Source organism: Micrasema longulum, unplaced genomic scaffold (genome assembly GCF_059751315.1).
Source record: "Micrasema longulum isolate JH-2025_06_02 unplaced genomic scaffold, ASM5975131v1 h1tg001763l, whole genome shotgun sequence".
Lineage (NCBI taxonomy): Eukaryota > Metazoa > Arthropoda > Insecta > Trichoptera > Brachycentridae > Micrasema > Micrasema longulum.
In genome coordinates, this window is record NW_028278938.1 from 1,798 (window position 1) to 20,144 (window position 18,347).

Genomic DNA, 18,347 nt, shown 5'->3' on the forward strand with positions numbered 1-18,347 from the left:
TTGTTGTTCTAAGTTGATATAATATGGAAAACTCAGTAGTGTAAATATAAAAGAATAAATAATAACAAGAATGCATCTTTACCCAGAATCCTAAATTCTTGTGACAATTTTTTTTTCAGAAATTGATATATATTTCCTCACTCTTAACAAAAAAGAAAATGCTAGAGCCTTAAAGGCAATGCATAGTTGTGAATCAATCCAACTGTATTAAATGGCGGCCTCCGTGGTGTAGTGGTCAAGACGCTTGACTCACAGACGGAAGGTTCTGGGTTCGATTCCCGGTGAGAACACTAAAATTAAAATGTGATTTTTCTCAAGCCTGGGTGTTCTGTGATGTAATTCACCGCTGTAATTGGGCCTCCTGGCCTGTTGTGGTGCAAAAATAAAATAAAATAAAATAAAAAAATAAATATACTTTCATTATTTTATCTTGTTTTAATATAAACTTATCTGAGGTTACTCAGTGTAACTCGATTGGAGATGAGATTTTTTAAGATTGTAGTAAACGATAAACTTTTTCTTTTAATATATTTTATTTTTACTTTCATTTTTATTATTATATTTTTTTACAAGTAGAGTTATACGGAGTGGCCCTACACAAGTTTCCTTTTTTTTTGCATTGTATTTAGTAATACATGCAGTATGTAATAAATGTATTATATAGAAAACTCTTGCTAAGTAATGGCTGTTGCTCTCTTTAAATAAAACACTAAGAAAAAAACTAATAATAAAACATCAATTGTAGTAATAATATTTTATGAATATATCAAAACAATTTGATACCTTTAAGATTCTGAAACGAATCTTCCAAAGAAAACCGTTTAATATGCAAAATTACAATGTTCAGATTTAAATTTTAGTTTTATTAGAGTGTTGTGTTTTAATTACACTACCAAATAAATTAAACTATGATTGCGTAATTTTAGAAACATTTATACTGCAGCAAGAGACAAAAAAGGAAATTTCGAAAGACATATCTGGGAAGCTTGTACAATAAAAAATAAACATTACAGATTAATTAATGCCATGATCTGGCTGCCATATTGAAATATGTAGTTATATTTATATTTGCTATATATTATAATAGTTCTTCCACCTTGACGATAATTCACTAATGTTAAAAATCTAGCGAAATACAAGTGTATTGATTTGATAAATGTCACCCGTAATAATGAAATTGGTCCTTATAAAATGCATAATTTTTGTTCCTCTATTTTATTTGATAACTTCAAAAATATGTCCAACAAAGCATGGCTGGAAGAATATTATTTTTTTGGTACAAAAATCCTGAATTACTAATTTTATTCTAGTGAAGAAAGCATTGTTAACTGTTAGACAATTAAAGGAGCCTTTTTATGAGGTTTCTTTTATTAATTATCCAATTTAGTAAAATGCAATCGCCTTTTACGGAAATGTTTCGTATGCCAAAGGATGAATTTTGGTAAAAAAAAATAGAGATATTAACCTCCAATAAGGCAATGTGATATTTTTGTTAAGTTTTATAGTGATGGATAACATTACCTATTCAAAGACCATGCGATTTTCAAGTTAAAATTTATTCTACACTTTGCAATAGGCTAAAAGTATTCAGTGTCTAATACAGTAAAAATACCTTTAAATTAAAATAAAAGGACTTTGTGTTTAACCACTTGTATTATATTTTATTGCCGACCGGTTCCGAAAATACACAAGCTTCCTTATCAAGGTATAATTTTGTAAAAATATAAAACAAGTGATTAAAAACAAAGCTGTTTTATTTGAATTATTATGAATTACCACAAAGTTAGAGCTGCAAATATAAATTTTATAAAAATAACTTATTTAAAAACATTGATTTATTTGACCATACCCAACTCTTATGCTGATAGTACTCTAGTTAACAATGTTCGTATATTTATAGTAAGATAGAAGTAAAGCAAAATTAAAATTCTAAATACCTACTTTAGAAGATATTTGATAATTAGACCTAGGTAGTAATTAAACTTACAATTTTAAATTAGTTATTATTTCTCTGTCTATTTTTCTAGTGTCATATACAATTTTGTTTGTTTTTAATTTTAACAACCACGAAAATACACTTTCTGAGGATATATGATATAATATTATAATCTGTATTGCTTGAATAAGAGTTTAAATTTGTACTACTTTCTACCTTGTATGCCAAAAGCAAATACATACTTATAGAAATATAAATAATAAATAACATGATGTCACCTAGGGACATTTATAGAAATTATAAAACACTAATAAAACCTTAAAACACTCATAAATTCGACAGATATGAGGGTAATAATTTTTTTTTATTTTTATACATTTATATTGTTATCGATGGTCAATTTTGATTGACAAAATGATTTTTAAACCACAAATAAAATACTATGTACATATCGTGAATCCATTGTAAAAATAGGCATTTTAACATTTAGAATTGCTCTCTAATTTATTTGGTACAGACGAATATTGCATTTGAGAAGATTCCCTAGAAGGAAAATCTATCCGCTATAAGTAGAAATATGATTAATTAGGTAAAAGGCAAGATATGACGCGATACGTATAAGGAAGACGCTCAGCGCGCGGGCACCATGAGGTCAATAGTCGTGGGACACACCTCGGCCTGGATGGGCCCGTAGGCCACCAGCTCGCCGTCCACTGTGATGTGTGCGGGGTGCGCCGGCCGCGGCTCCGGCTCGATGCGGAAGGCGAGCACGCGCAGCAGCCGCACGGCGCCGTCGGGCGACGCGCCCTCGGCGGCGTGCGCGCCCGAGCCCAGCCCCAGCAGGAAGGCCAGCAGCTGCGCGCGCGTGGCGCGACCCAGGCACACGAGCAGCCAGATGACGCCGTCGGCCAGGCGCGCGTCGGGCGCGAGCAGGAACTCCTCGCCCAGGTGGCTCTGGTAGCCCGCGTGCACCAGGATGAACTCGCCGGCGATGCACTGCCAGTCGGCGGGCGCCGGCGCCGTGAGCGCGGGCAGGCGCGAGGCGGGCCCGTACACCGCGGCGGGTCCCCGGTCGCCCGCGCCGCCCGCGCTGTCGGCCACGCTGACATAGTCGGAGCCGGCGCTGCTGAAGTAGGCGCTGCGCTTGGACGTGGCGGAGTACCACGAGTCCACCCGCTGACGGGACTCGCGGCCGGGGGAATCCTGCTCGTTGGTATCCAGCACGAGGCAGCTGGAGTCGCGGCACAGCTTGCACTCGTCCCCGAGACGGAAGCACTCCTCGCAGTCTAGCCCGCCGTCTGCGCTCACGCTGTGCTGCAGCGCGGGGGCGCGGGCGCAGGGCGGCCCAGCCCCGGGCAGCGCAGGGGGCGCGGGTTGGTAAAACACCTTGCCCCTGTACGTGCGCAGCCCTATAAGTCTGGCTAGAGACCACACGGTAAAGCGCTGTCCCCCGATAACCCGAAGGCGCTCACTCTCGATGTCTATATCCGACAGAAGCCCCCAGCCGACGGACAGGAACGAGAACAATATCTGTGAACAAATAATATATACATATTTATTTTCATATTGAATCTTGGCAAATGAGAAGGTAAGTAGATAATTTATTTTTTTATTTATTTTATTAGTGTACTTTTTAAAAGATATCCACATAACCTAAAATTATCATATTTTTATAAAAAATATAAAAGCAATCTAACAACCCAATCTTTAACAGAATACTTTATTTTCTCTTTCTTATATTACACAAAAATATTATACCTAAACAATACCTGTATATTTATTATAGGAGCAAAAATTCATAAACATTTCTTGTACACCCACGAACAAGGCCATGCCTTGTGGAATTTTTTGTTTATATGTATTTCATTACTATGTAATTATCCTTTATTTTTTTAATACTCTGTTTTACTTCTAATGTATATTGTAAAAAAAAAAACCTAACAAAGATCATTAAATGGGCTAAAGAAACATGTATTTTATAGAAAAAATACGCGAATGTGACAATGACCATAAAAAAAATTGGCAAATAATAAACAACATAACCGAAAGAAAATGTGAGGATTCTAATCCCATATTTTTATATATTTTTATATAATATTTTAATCTAACTTAATAATCAACTAATTCTGGCAGATAAGGAACCAAAACCGATAGCTAATCACTTTTACTTTAACAATTTATTTTCTAAGGTCGGTGAAAATCTAGCAAAAAACATTAATTCTGATTTTGAAAACGATATCTTCGAGAATAATGTAAATCAAGTAAAAGTTGATTATTTTGATGAAATAGAAGATGAAATTAAAACATGAATAGTGTAAGAAACTGTGGCAGTCCAGATTTTGATTATGTAACTGTACTGTACTGTAATTAGACAAAGTTTTGTCCTTTTATAAGTAAACCAATTACTCATTGTAAATACAAGCTTGGGAAATTGATTTTTTCCAAAAAAAAACTATAAAAAACCAATAGCCATCCCAATATACAAGAACGGAGAGAACTATCGTCCAATTTCTATATTCAAATATTGCCATTTTTTTTTTAAAAGTAGTCAAAACACAGCTGATAATTTATCTCAAAGCAAATAACATACTTAGCGGTAGTCAGTATGTCTAAACGTAACAAATTGTTATTATTATACCAATGTAGTATGTATTTTTTGTGAACCATAATAAATAAAATAAAATAAAATAAAAAATAAAATGAGAATAAAATAAAATAGTAGAAATTGTGTTTTAAGAACTTACATTCGTGTTTTTTTTTTAAATTATTAATGTATTCATTTGTTTTTGCATATAAAAAATAATAATTGCAAAAAAACTCAATCTTAAGTCCCGGAGGAGGAGCAATCTACGAGAAGATCTACGATTTGGACCTGTTCAATCTTTTTAAAAAATAAATCTATTCCCATAATATCCACACACTTCATTTCATATACCACGCTCCACGCTCCACAGACCACACTCCAAACTCACAAAACAATAAAGTATCGTTTGTGGACAATACAATAGATATGACAATATTGTCTTATCCCAGCTCCGTGAACAGCCTCGACCGCGCTGGACAGAACGCTGGGACAATACGAAAATTCGGTTGCAGTTCACACGTGAGCGCTGCGAAAATGAATACACGACGGCGTTTATTCTGAGCGAGTTCACAAAAATACTGAAAGAAATCGCTGCAAAACAACTGCTTTTGCAGTTTGGCGGGAATTAAAACATTGTTCAAAAGAATGTTTATGTAAAAATTAAAAAAAAAAGGGGGTCTCTGGTTGACATAAAATATTTATTTAAAAAAAAGGTGTTTTTACACTACAATATTTTATAGTACCTGGACTGGTACCTGAAGCGTAAGACCGATCATCTTACCTTCGTATAAAAAAAATCATAGAAAAAAATGATCAAGATACACTGCGATTGGTGTACCAATGCAGTTCCCTATGCACCATTGGGTGATAATGATTATTATTTATAAGGCATTCGTAGGAGTTAATTAAAAAAAAATCTCAATATTAGGCAGAGATCCTTTTAGTGGGATACCACATCACAGAACACCCAGGCTCAGAAAATTTTGCATGTATATTTATTTACAATATTTTGAGTTTGTCGAAATGTTTGTAGACAAAAGACTGGATCTCACCCCCTAGGGAGTCATTGAGATTAACAAATTACAAGAGGGATGGATAACATTTTAGAGAAGGGAATATTTATTAGGCATTTACAGGGCTTATGACCTGCCATTGGCTGTTAAAGTGTACAATCTACTTCCATTATCCATAAGGACAATTAATAAGTACTCACAATATAAAATTGCTGTTAAGAAATGGATAGTGGAGGTGGGTTGCGCACGGATCGATGAGTGGATCAAATCAAATAGGTAAAATTTTGTGTACTGTTTATGAAATTTGGTCTACAGGTCCATATAAACTGGTTATTTTTTTAATGATTATTTTAGTTTATATTGCTTATTATGTTAATGATAATTAGTTTAATTAGATTAAAGGTTTCAGCTCTTACATACAGCAATAAAGGTTTCAGCTCTTTAACTTCACTAAAATCAACAGATAGAAGAATTGAAAAAATATGGATGATCAAACATGGACAAAATTATGAATGTTACACAGTGTGTAAAGTCACCACTTGAATCAGCAAATGACAGGTCATAAGCCCTGTAAATGCATAGACTTCCATGTTCCCTTCTCTAATATGTTCTTCATCCCTTTTATAATTTGTTAGTATATTTTTTATTTTACAAGATCCACCGTTAAGTATTTGAATCTAAGAATATTTATTAATTTAATAACATAATTAATTATTAATTTAATAAAATAATTCATTATTCATTTTTTAAAATAATTAATTTATTGAAATAATTCATTATTAATTTACGAAGTAGCTTCGACGAGGAAAACACTAAAACATAATTATTGTTTTCGTGTTCTGAATAATAATTGATTATTTATTATTGTCAGATAAGGAAAATAATGGAAACATCTTGTTATAAGTATATATATATATATTTATATATTTGTATTATACATGAAGACATGACACCAGATATCTCAATGCTAATGATTGAATATTTTATATTTATGTGTAATGTACCTATATATGGTATAAACTAAAATTAAATAAAACGACTTTGTTTTTAATAACTAAATTTTATAATTAAGATAAATTATACATTTATAAGGAAGCTTGTGTAGCTTCGAAACCGGTTGGAAATCGAATAAAACTAAGTGGTTAAAAACAAAGTTGTTATATTTGAATAAACAAAAAATTCATGCTTTAAATATTAAGTTTATATGCATGAACTATTTGGATAACATGACATATTATTTGTAATGTAATATTTTGAATTCACACTACTTCATTTTGTCTTCATCGGTCTTCTTCTATTTCTGCATCCATCAACATTCGCATTGTAAATATTCCTAGCCGTTCTTCGGCTGTCCATTCGCTCTACATGTCCAAACCAGCGCAGAGCTCCTTTCTTGATTTTGTCGATAATGCTATTCAATCGTATCGCCTCCGATGTCGATATATTTGATGACAGTGGGATTACTCTTAGGAGAGCAATTTCCAGATTGTAATATGTATGTCAATTTTACATGACTTTTTTTTTCTCTTTTCTATTTAATAAATCTGATATGTATATTTTGTAATGTGTTGAGAATTAATTGGATACTCTGTAACGTTCTCAATGTAACTGAAAATAAATAAATTAAATAAAATGAAATGCTTATCTCAGCCTTACATAATGTACGGATCTCAACATTTGTGCATTTATAGTACATAGTTTTACCACACATTTGCCAGAGAGATCGCATTTCGACAGCATTCCAGCCTACTTTCATCCCCGTTTTTCCAAGTCCATACTTCGCTCCCATACGAGTACATCAGAGTCGGGACCAGGACTCAATTGTGAAGTGCTAGTTTTGCCTCTTGCGACAAACATTTATTTGCCAAGGTTGATTTAAGTGCACCGTTCACTCTGTTCCCGGCACTCACCCTCCTTTCAATATCTTTCTCAGTCATTCCGTCCCTAGTAAACATACTTCCCAGATACACAAATTCCTCTACTTGTTTTAGTAAAACTCCATTCAGTGATTTCCCATTTAGTCATATTTTCATTTCTTTCGAAAACCGTCACATTCGATTTATCGACATTCATCAGCAAATCGCTTCCTTTGCATATATAATATGGTATAATAAATCACGACCTTAGAATTTCATGACATTATTGAAAAACTGATATATCGATTTATCCCGCCCGGAAAATGATCCCGAATTTAAAGGGTGGTTTAACATCAAGTAGAAAATGACGAAATTATTAGTTTTGCAAGTCATGCTTTGTTAACATTAAAGTGTTAGCGAGAAAGACGCACTAACAAAACATAAAAAAATAGTACTCACAAGGCATCCATTAAAGCTATTTTAATGCAGCCTTTGATCACTTCAATATGTAATATCAATAAAGTTATTAAAGATGCAACAAAAAAAGGTGAGATAAGATTTATAAGCAATATAAGATTTTAATACCTGACATACAAACAAATTATTTAAACATAACTTTTCATAATTTTATATACGCTTTTTTTAAAAACGTGTATTTTTTACAATTAAATTTTAGTATTAATACAAAATTATTTTGTAGCTGAGATTAGATTGGCAGCTTTTGTTGCTGAGCACATTTCGTTCAACACTTAAGCTAGGGTTTCATAGGACAGCGGTGCCCGTATTTTAACGGCCGTAGTGAACGGTGATGCAGTGGACAGCCGTCGTAAAGGTGACTAGAGTGTGGTTTTCTAGGAAAACGGTGTTATCAACACCATTTAACACCGTTTTCCTAGGAAACCACTCTCTAATCACCTTTACGATGGCTTTCCACTGCATCACCGTTCACTACGGCCGTTAAAATACGGGCACCGCTGTCCTAGGAAACCCTAGCTTAAGTCCCATTAGTAAAACAAATATGAAATATGCAGGATTCGGAAATAGCTACAAAAAAATGACACGTGGTAGAACAAAAACCCAAGAAATTATTAAAAACGTTACTGGAAAGGAGGAGTTTGAAAATTTATGTACCGACCTGTTTCCCTAAATAGCCGATTAATCAACGGACCGGACAACACAGAAGCATTTATGTTTATTAGTAAGGTATTATAAAAATGATAAGAGCGAATGATATTTTGTTTACATTGATTAAGCTTCACAATGCAAATGCCCCCACGCTTCATCAACACATAGTCAATGTATTCAATAATAACAAAATCCCGTACAAACTTTTTTTGTTAGGTTTTGAATCAAATGGGGCAAATGTTGTGATGGGAGAACATCGTTTATTAAAATCGCTGTTGATGAACGATGTTCCCTCATCATTCACAATGAAATGTATTTGTCACTCGTTCCATCTTTGTGCTTCACACGCTAGTGAGAAACTGCCTAGGTTTGTTGAGGATGTAACAAGAGATGTTTACAATTATTTTTCCTCGTGTCCTAAAAGAATAGGAAGTTTCGCTTCATTTCAAAATTTCAGTAATGTTAAAATCCATAAAATATTACGTCCTACGCAAACCAGGTGGTATTTGGAGCGATTTGAACCATTAACCCTTTATTTCACTCAGGCTGTGTCTAATAATGATGTTCTTGCAGCCCGAAACATTCCAGTAAAATTGAATAACCGGCTAACTAAGCTTTTGTTGCAGTTTTTGGAATTGATTTTGCCGTTTTCACAAATTTAAATAAAGAGATGAAATCGGAAAAACCTCAAATAAGTCTAGTATATAACAAGGTATTAGAAATATTAAAATCTTTATTTATTTATTTTTATAGAGAAATTATCTTAGAAGTAGATTTTTAAACCAGATATTTCCTAAAACTCGATGATATGTATTTTGGAGCTGCAGTTACACCTTCGTCAATAGAACACAATATCAGCAAACCAGAATTAGAACAGTTCAAATTAAGATGCTTAGATTTTTATATAGAAGCTAATAGTGATCAAATAATAACTAGGTTCCCATTAAAAAACTTAAACAATTTAATCCCAAAATAGTGAAAAGTGCAAGAATACATTCTATAGTGGACGTAGCTATTGAATTTCCTAATTTTATGAATTAAAATAACCTCCAACAATAAGATACCAAAAGGAGGACTCTTACAATTTTACAAGGATTAGAATCTTATGATGAAGATCTACAGACTTTTCGGCAACAAATTGGAAATACGGAGATGAATCTGTTGTTTCTTAGTTTATATAATTTTGTTTTCAATTTGGAGTGTGGAGAGAATCTTTTCCCAAACAAATCTTCTAAAATCCAAAAGCAGAAATAAATTAAATACACATTCTTCGATGGGCTACTTCGTGCAAAGCATTATGTTGGAGAAAATAATAGCCATAATTTTAATATTGATGAAAAAATGTGGCGGAGTATGTCATTAAATACATTATATTCCGAAAATACAGATAGCAGTGACGAAAACATTTCATAGTTTTATTTGTTACGTTATTTCATATTTTAAATTGTGGAATTTATAATGGTAACTACTTATATTATTAATTTTTACATTAGACAAGTACACATTGCGAACAAATTATAACTTATATTAGAAAATGGTGAAGGCTTATAAGGTGCTCGATGGTTGAACTAAAAAAAGAAACTACATCAAGCATTACATGATTCATGACATAAAGTAAAACTGTTAGCAAATGGCTGTTTTCATTATTTTAATTTAGAGTCAAGATTTTATATAAATGGGTATTAAAATTGTATAATGCAAATATATTTTTAATTGCTTTTAATACTGTTTTTTAGTTACTTTATTTTTCCATGTCCTCTAATTTTGCTTTTTGAACTTAAATTTTTAAAATTACTTTTATTTTCAAGAAAGCGTCCTATTGAAATTATTATTGTAAATTTAAAAAAATAATAATGAATCACCTTGTAATTTAGCATAATAAATTATAATAAAGAAACTTCAGTGATCCATTAAGTTGATTTTCTCGTACCTCAAATTAATTTTATATGTATCATATTAAAAAAAAATCTTTTGATTGACACAAAAATTAGCGCAGAAAGAATTATAATGTAATAAAAAATATTTGCTTACTTTTTTTTAGTAAACATGTGTCTGGTCTAGTTAACTTAGACGTTCTGTATAATTCTTGATTTTATTTTAGTTACATGTAGGGCCTTTCTTATAAACCTAGTATGAATTTAGGCCTAGACACTGGTAGAAATTTCATGCTGACTGATGATTGTAAAAATGATCAGGGCTGGTATTCCAAACGAAATTATAGCGCGGTATAGCGCGTTTTTACGTACTAAATACGCATTATAGCGCGCTGTAAACGCGTTTGGAATACCAGCCCAGGGCCCCGATTACAATGAGAAGTTAACATTTATCTTCAATTTTATCTACAAAGTAAAATTAAGTTTTCTGTATGAAAATCAAAATATGCATTCATTTTTTTCTTTTGATGTTCAATTAAAGGTTGCCGATTTCAAATATTTTAATGCAAATATACTCATTTTCGCACACAAATATTGGTTTTTCTTTATAGACAGTCGAAGATAACCCTGTTAACTTCCCATTGTAATCGGGGCCCAGGACAGAGAAACAGAGAAGAGCCGTCAATGTCAGGGCCTTTATGCTGCAAGACGCTTCTTCCAGTGCAGTGACGAAGTGAAGAAAATCCTCTCAACATCGTAATTAACGTACATGTATACAGCGGAATTATGGAGCAAGAGGAAGAAATTAAGGGTCACATATAACAACGCATATAGGCAATTGTTTGGACTGCCTAGGTACTACAGTGCAGAGCTGTAAACAAATTATGTTTTTTATGTTGCCGAAACACAGAACAAAAAGGTACGAAATGCTATGCACCAATTAGTAAGAAAAGTTTGCCGACCCCTGTCGTAACCACAAGAAAATGCAAATATTTATGTGGGTTTTTATTATATCTAGGTGAAGCTATAGAAATGCAAGTTAGCGATATAGTAGTCGAGGTACTAGATAGATAATAGTCTATACTACCGGTTCACAGCTTGCACATTGCGTGGCTTCGGAATAAATTGTGTACGATGTATCGGCAAAAGGGATTATCCAATTATGTTTTCTACGAAAATGCTCGATTTAAAATAAATCAGCCGATTGAAAATATCATATATTACAACAAAGATGAAGAACATTTTATAGAAGGGTATATACAGTAAAATACAAGCCGGTAGATCTACCGATTTTGCGAGCAATCTATCGATCTTCCGAATTCGATTGAAATTCTGCCGATTTTTAAACATTCCCTCATTCAATAAAATATCACTACATAAATTTTTAACAATTGTCAATTTTAAATTTGTTGCAACAGAGAGGGAAAACATTATTGAGAAGACAATATGAAAGTCTAGGCAAATCCTTGTAAATACAAGGAGTATGACCTGTCATTGGTTGGTTAAGGTGGCCATTTTACACACTTCCATCTGTTGAGTTTTGTGAAGTAAAAGAGCTGAAACCTTTATCATGTGGGTGAGATTCATCCGGCTGAACCAAAGAGTTGTTGAAATGGGGATGTTCAAACATAGACAGAATGGTGAATGTTACACAGTATGTAAAGTGGCCACTTAAACCAGCCAATGACAGGTCATAAGCCCTGTAAATGCCTAGACTGTCATATTGTCTTCTCAAATATGTTTTCCCTCTCTGCTGCAACAAATTTAAATATAAATAACTTCCTAGGGAGGAAATCCGGCCAGTCTGCACGCATTTGGACATACTCAAAATATTGTTAATTTGTAAAATTTTTTAAACCATAGCAACTACCCCCCCCCCCACCCTTACAGTTTATAGGGAATAATTAATAGTGAGGTTGGCATCGCTGGCCGCCCCCCCCCCCTATGCTTAGGGCCTTTGGTAATAATGAATCTAAAAGTTGGCAATGTCGGCCAAACCACTCCCCTCCCGTCCACAATACTTTTGTTTGTGCGAGTTGATAGTGAATCCACCGAAATCTACCGATTTACCTTTCAGGCCTTTCGTTTTTCTCTTGATGGAGGTTGGCAACGCTGCCTGTGCGTAGACTTTTATATTCCTTTCTATAAAATGTTCTTCACCTCTGTTGTAATATATTAATATTAACAACTCCCAAGGGTGTTCAATCCAGTTCGTCTAAACAAAATAGGATAACTCAAAATACTGCTGATAAAACCAGCTGAAATATAAAATATTTTCATGTATTGCCTAGTATGTAGGTGAAATAATTCGGTCAGAATGTCACCCGCACCAATAAAGGTTTCAATTATTTAACTTCCCAAAGATCGACAGATGGAAAAATTTAAGGAACATAGATGTTCAAACATAGGCAGATTAGTGAATGTTACATTGTGTGTAAAGTGGCCAATTAAACCAGACAATGGCAGGTCATAAGCCCTGTAAATGCCTAGACTTCCATTTCCCTTATCAAAAATGTTTCCCTCTTTGTTGCAATAAATTTAGAGCGATAGGTTTATTATTTAAAAAAATAACACCTTTAATTAGGTTTGCAAGACTTTAATCAACACAAAATATGTTTCAAGCGACATTGACGCGCCATATAATATGAACTTCGTTAATTTTATAAAAGCGATGCACGTACACCATTTAAATTAAATTTTCAAACGACATTTTTTACCCTAAAAATTTAATATGTATATTACATATAAATGGTAATTATTATTATTATGGATAACTTATATAGCGCCATTTTCGTAATATAATACCTCAAGGGCGCTTTACATAGTGATTATATAAAAGAATAAATTTTATTGAAGCTTTAAAATTTGTAATTTAATTAAAACAATTCATTTTGTGGTCACATGCTACGGATTTATTCAAATGATTTAGAGAACAAGTGGGTTTTAAGTTTCTTCCGAAATATCACTTCCCTTTCACAGCCTCGCACCTCTGCTGAGAGAGCATCCCATGCCATAAGGCCTGCGATCGCAAATGCGCGTTCACTAAATTTAGTGCGCTGTTTACGTAGAGGTATAATAACTTTTCCTCTCGCCGTAGACGTATCTGCTCTAAGCGTGAGACGCCTGTCAGCTAGTTCATCTGGAATGCATAGTTCCCTTAGATATTCCGGAGCAGAGTTGTGCAGTGATTTATACATAAGCCAACAGAGTTTGTATTCGACCCTCTGTGGAAAACGTAGCCAGTGTAATTCCCGAAGTAGTGGAGTGATATGACTGAACTTAGAGATTCCAAAAGTAAGTCTCGCTGCAGCATTTAATACAGACTGTAGGCGAGTCAATTGTTCATTAGTAGACCAGCATAGATACCATTACAATAATCGCCTGTAGACACTACAAACGCATTTATTAATTGACGGACGGCATCAACCGGCAAATTTTTGCGTATGCATTTAATTTGTCTCAGCTGGTAGAAGCATGAACTTATCGTCCTACTAATTTGAGCGTCAAGATAAAGGTCAGAATTAAGTAAAACTCCCAGTAGTTTAACGGTGGGTAAAGCGGTAGGTACTTCCTACATTGGGTAGGGCCGTATCCTGGATGGTGTTATGTAAAAATGTGTTAAGCTACACCAACCTCAAACTGAGATAATTGATGTTTAACATCAGGCACAGTTTTCAAAAACGTGATTAATTATCTAGCTCGACTGTTTAGTTTAATATAAAAAAGTACTTTATAGATATACTTTATATAAAAAAGGTGATAATTTTTTTATATTTATTATTTTTCAATGTCAAAATTTAACAAAAAATTGGATAACTAATTTTTACAGAACACCTAAAAACTATTGCCTCTGTAATAACAATAACGTAATTATACCTCTACGCAAACAGCGCACTAAATTCTGTAAACGCGCATTTGCGGTCGCAGGCCCTATGGCATGGAATACTCTCCCAGCAGAAGTGCGAAACTGTGAGAGTCAAGTAATGTTTCGGAAAATTTTAAGACCCACTTTTTCTCTAAATCATTTTTATAAATGCGTAGCATGTGGAACAAAGTATAATATAATAAATTGTTTTACCGAAATTACAAATTCAAAAAGTTAAAAATAAATTTATATATATATATAATCACTTTGTAAAGCGTCCATGAGGTATTTCATTACGAAAATGGCGCTGTACAAGATATCCATCATAATTATTATAATAATAATAATAATAACGCAAAAATGTTTTAAATATTGTTTCTTTATAAAAATAAAATTCACATAAATCTGTAATTTTTATAATTTTTTTTATGTAAAATAACCAATGGTATATTTATTTAATTTTTTTTTTTTTTTTTACATTATTAATTATAAATAATAATTTTGAAAATGTGACCTTACTATACCCGTGATTTTTTAATAGATGAGAATATACAAAGAAGACTAAATATACAGAGAAATAACAAAATGTTTAGATAGATATATTTTATTGTGGTGATTTTTTTTAGTAAAAAATAAGATAAAATTTGAATAAAAGCTTCATGTTTGCAATCGGGTTCTGGCGGACTCACGGATCAGAGGTCCGAGGTTCGAACCTCACTCTACCGCAACTTGATTTTCATTTTTGGATAGTGAGTTATTTAAAAGTCGTTGAAAATGGCCACCAAAATTGAAATATTTTAGTAAATTATAAGAACGTTAATATATTATTTATTTTACTTTTGAAAAAATAAACTAGACGTTAAAACTACCTTGGGATTTACTTCCAATGTGAATCCCCAAATTACTAAAAGTTAGATGCCGTTTGCGATAAACAAAACTTTTTGGAAATTTTGTCAAAGAAAGCGTCTTTTGCGAGGTTAACACATTTTTACAATATTGTTATCAAGTTAGCCACATATTGATCTTAATTTGCAACAATACGTTTAGCATCTTAAAGCAGTGCTACATTTAATGGTCCAGTTGCGTGGTTTTTGGTTAACACATCGAGGTATTACAGAAAATTTGTAAGTTTAAACTCATCAAACTATTTATAAGAAGTAAGAATATCACTTTTGGATCATGATTTTGACGCTAATTCATTTTTTAAATAGTGTGGCCATAGAATTAAGAATAGTCCAGAAACCGCATACGCACATCAAACAGAAGGCGACTAAACTACTCATAAATGAGTAGGTTTACGTTTTGACCCATTAGTTTCTTTGTAGACGTCGCTCAGTACGTAACTCCTTATTTGAATTCAACTATGCCGTGTTGTGTCTTTTTAAAGTGTAGAAATACTGCTAGTTATTCGTTAGTGTTGCCCGGGTATCAATTTTTTTATCCTACTTTGCTCTTCTAATGAGAGAACTAATGAAAATTGGATCTCGGATTAAACAACTCTATCGTGGACATTTGACCGACATTATCTTTAAAACATAAAATATTATTTAACATGATATAAAAATATCCGTTTTATGTAAAATAAAATTTGTTTTATATTTTAAGTTCAAAGTTCATTAATTCAATTCACTTATTAAATGACCATTTACTTATCTACTCTGTTGTGTCAATCAATATTTCTGCGTGCACAATCAAATTTTAGAGAAATTAACAGATTGCTTTTTTTTACCTTACATTTGTGTCATAATTATATTTTTTCCTATCGTGCAACATTACGCAGCGACATCACGAATGCGCGCGGCGAAAGTAAGGCATAGTGGGGGAATTATTGGACACAGTCCGATGTATTCAAATATGATTTTACGCTCCTTCTAGACTATTCTTAATTCTATGATTGTAGCTTGACATATTTGATTAACATCATCCATTTATTTATTTATAAACATACATAAGTTTATTGTACATTATTTGAGACATAAGTTCCAACTACATGGGACTAAAAGTCCTGTGTTGAGATGGGACTAGCAATTAGTTGCACAGACGCATGAGTATATCACCACAAATATAGGATAAGAAACATATTTTTTTTTAATTATGTATATATATGGCACATCAATATGGAAAATAGTAAACTCAAATATTCGGAAAATCATCAAGGAGTTTCCTACTCAAATCCCTCCCACTAAGGAAAATCCAGTCCTTAACTACTTTTTTGTAAATATTTTTTGTCCTTGAGAGCTTAATACGCTCTTCCAAAATATTGAACACTCTCGGTGCGATAAATGAGAGATGTCTCTGAGCAAAAGTCGTACAGGTTTTGGGTGTGACATAATTAATGCTCTGGGAATCTATATACGTGGATCTCTGGTATCTTTGTTTTCCTGTAGCCTTAACAATTTGGCTCTTCCAACTGAACAAACTGCCGACCCCTGGTATAGGAGTTGCATTAAACGTAGTATATTCTATAATCGAGGATCGCTGAACGCGGATGTCCATACAGACATTGGCGAATCGGAGTCCTACAGAATTTTAAATAAAGTTCACCTTGGCTTACAAACTGGATATGGCTGCAATCCTGTACATAACCCGTTGCATCATCGAAACATTTATAAATTGAAAAAATATACATTCAAGAATATAACTAAACACGTATTTAATTTGTGTAAAATCACTAAAGGGGCATTCCATTGTGACTGGTGGGATATTCGATTTCAGAATTAGACCAACATTGAGATATACTCGTAACTATGTCATCAGAATTTATAAAATAGTAAAAAAAATAAAAAAAACAAAATAAAGAATCATTTTATAATACAGCTTTCAAGAAAAAGCCAAATAGTCAATATTTTATGTGTAATTAAAATTTTAATGAATGTGACTGTTGGGACACTGGATAATCATTCTTCTATCTTTGTGCATTTGAAGACGAATTAAAGCATAACCGCTCAATATTAATGAAAAAAAATTGGTGTTGCAAAGCTTGTAATATATTGTTCTTACGTTTTAATTAAATGCAAGTCTAAAAGTTGTAGAAAAAAACGAAATTGTGACTGGTGGGATTTCTAAATAGTAAATATTATGTATAGTTTCCATAGACAATTATTTTTTGATAATATTTTGAGTTTGTCCAAATTTTTGCAGACAAGGACTGGATTCGACTCCCTGGGGAGCTGTTTATATTAAAATATTACAACAGAGATGAAGAACATTTTAAAGAAGGTAATATAGAAGTCTAGGCATCTATATTCTCTTCTCAAAACTAGACAGAGAATTTATGTATTATAATTATTAGTCAAGAAGTTTTATAATCTTGTCTTCTTCTTCGTTTTTTCATGGCCTTTCGTGTAGCAAATGATCGAGATACGCTTTGATCAATGTACCAATACAGTGCCCTATGCACCCGTGGACACAGATATTGGAATAATGATAATGATTCCACTTTAACCCATTTTACTAGACTGGACCTTGAAATAAATATATTTTACGATAGCTTGACGTTTTGCATTTTGATACGATAATATTGCATACATAATATTCATTATTATTTTACGCTCGATTCATTTATTGAGGTGATATTTTCCAAATGAACCGGTTGAACTTGAGAGAATATTGAAAAATTGTATAAACAAACCTGAGCTTTTTTTCAATGGCAAGTCAATTGTTTCTGGTTTTCAATAAATTGGTCAAGACCGAAGTAAGGACGATTGCAACATAATTTCAAGCGACCCGTCCATTTCTCCCGAAATGCATTCTTAATTATTTTACTTTAACATAATTTTCGTAGATCATTAATTGATTTTATTTACAATTAAATTAATTTATCCTTTAAAATGTTATATTTAACGATAAGGCCAAATTAAAATATTCTTTTAAAATTTCATTGTAATTATTTTATTTTGATTATTCACGCCCTTGTTCTGTATTTTAATCTCTGGCCCAATGGGCCTTTTTCAATGGTTTGTACAAAACAAATATTATAAGTATCAATATTTTGCTAGTGAATATAATTTGAACTTTCCCCTTATTGATCCATTTGATTGTAAAAAAATAACATTTAAAATGCGCGTCTTAAAACATACTTTTTTGTCTTATAC

At 32.8% G+C, this 18,347-nt stretch overlaps 1 protein-coding gene across 1 annotated transcript in view; it reads right to left on the reverse strand.

The window, feature by feature from the left end:
* Positions 1-2,293: 2,293 nt before the first annotated feature.
* The window catches only part of LOC148274087 (sphingosine kinase 2-like), a 52,059-nt gene continuing 36,005 nt past the window's right edge, over positions 2,294-18,347 (reverse strand). The window contains exon 3 of the mRNA XM_088237635.1: positions 2,294-3,466. Within this exon, the coding sequence (XP_088093761.1) occupies positions 2,567-3,466 (900 nt within the window). The 3' untranslated portion in view covers positions 2,294-2,566. The remainder of the gene's footprint in view (positions 3,467-18,347) is intronic.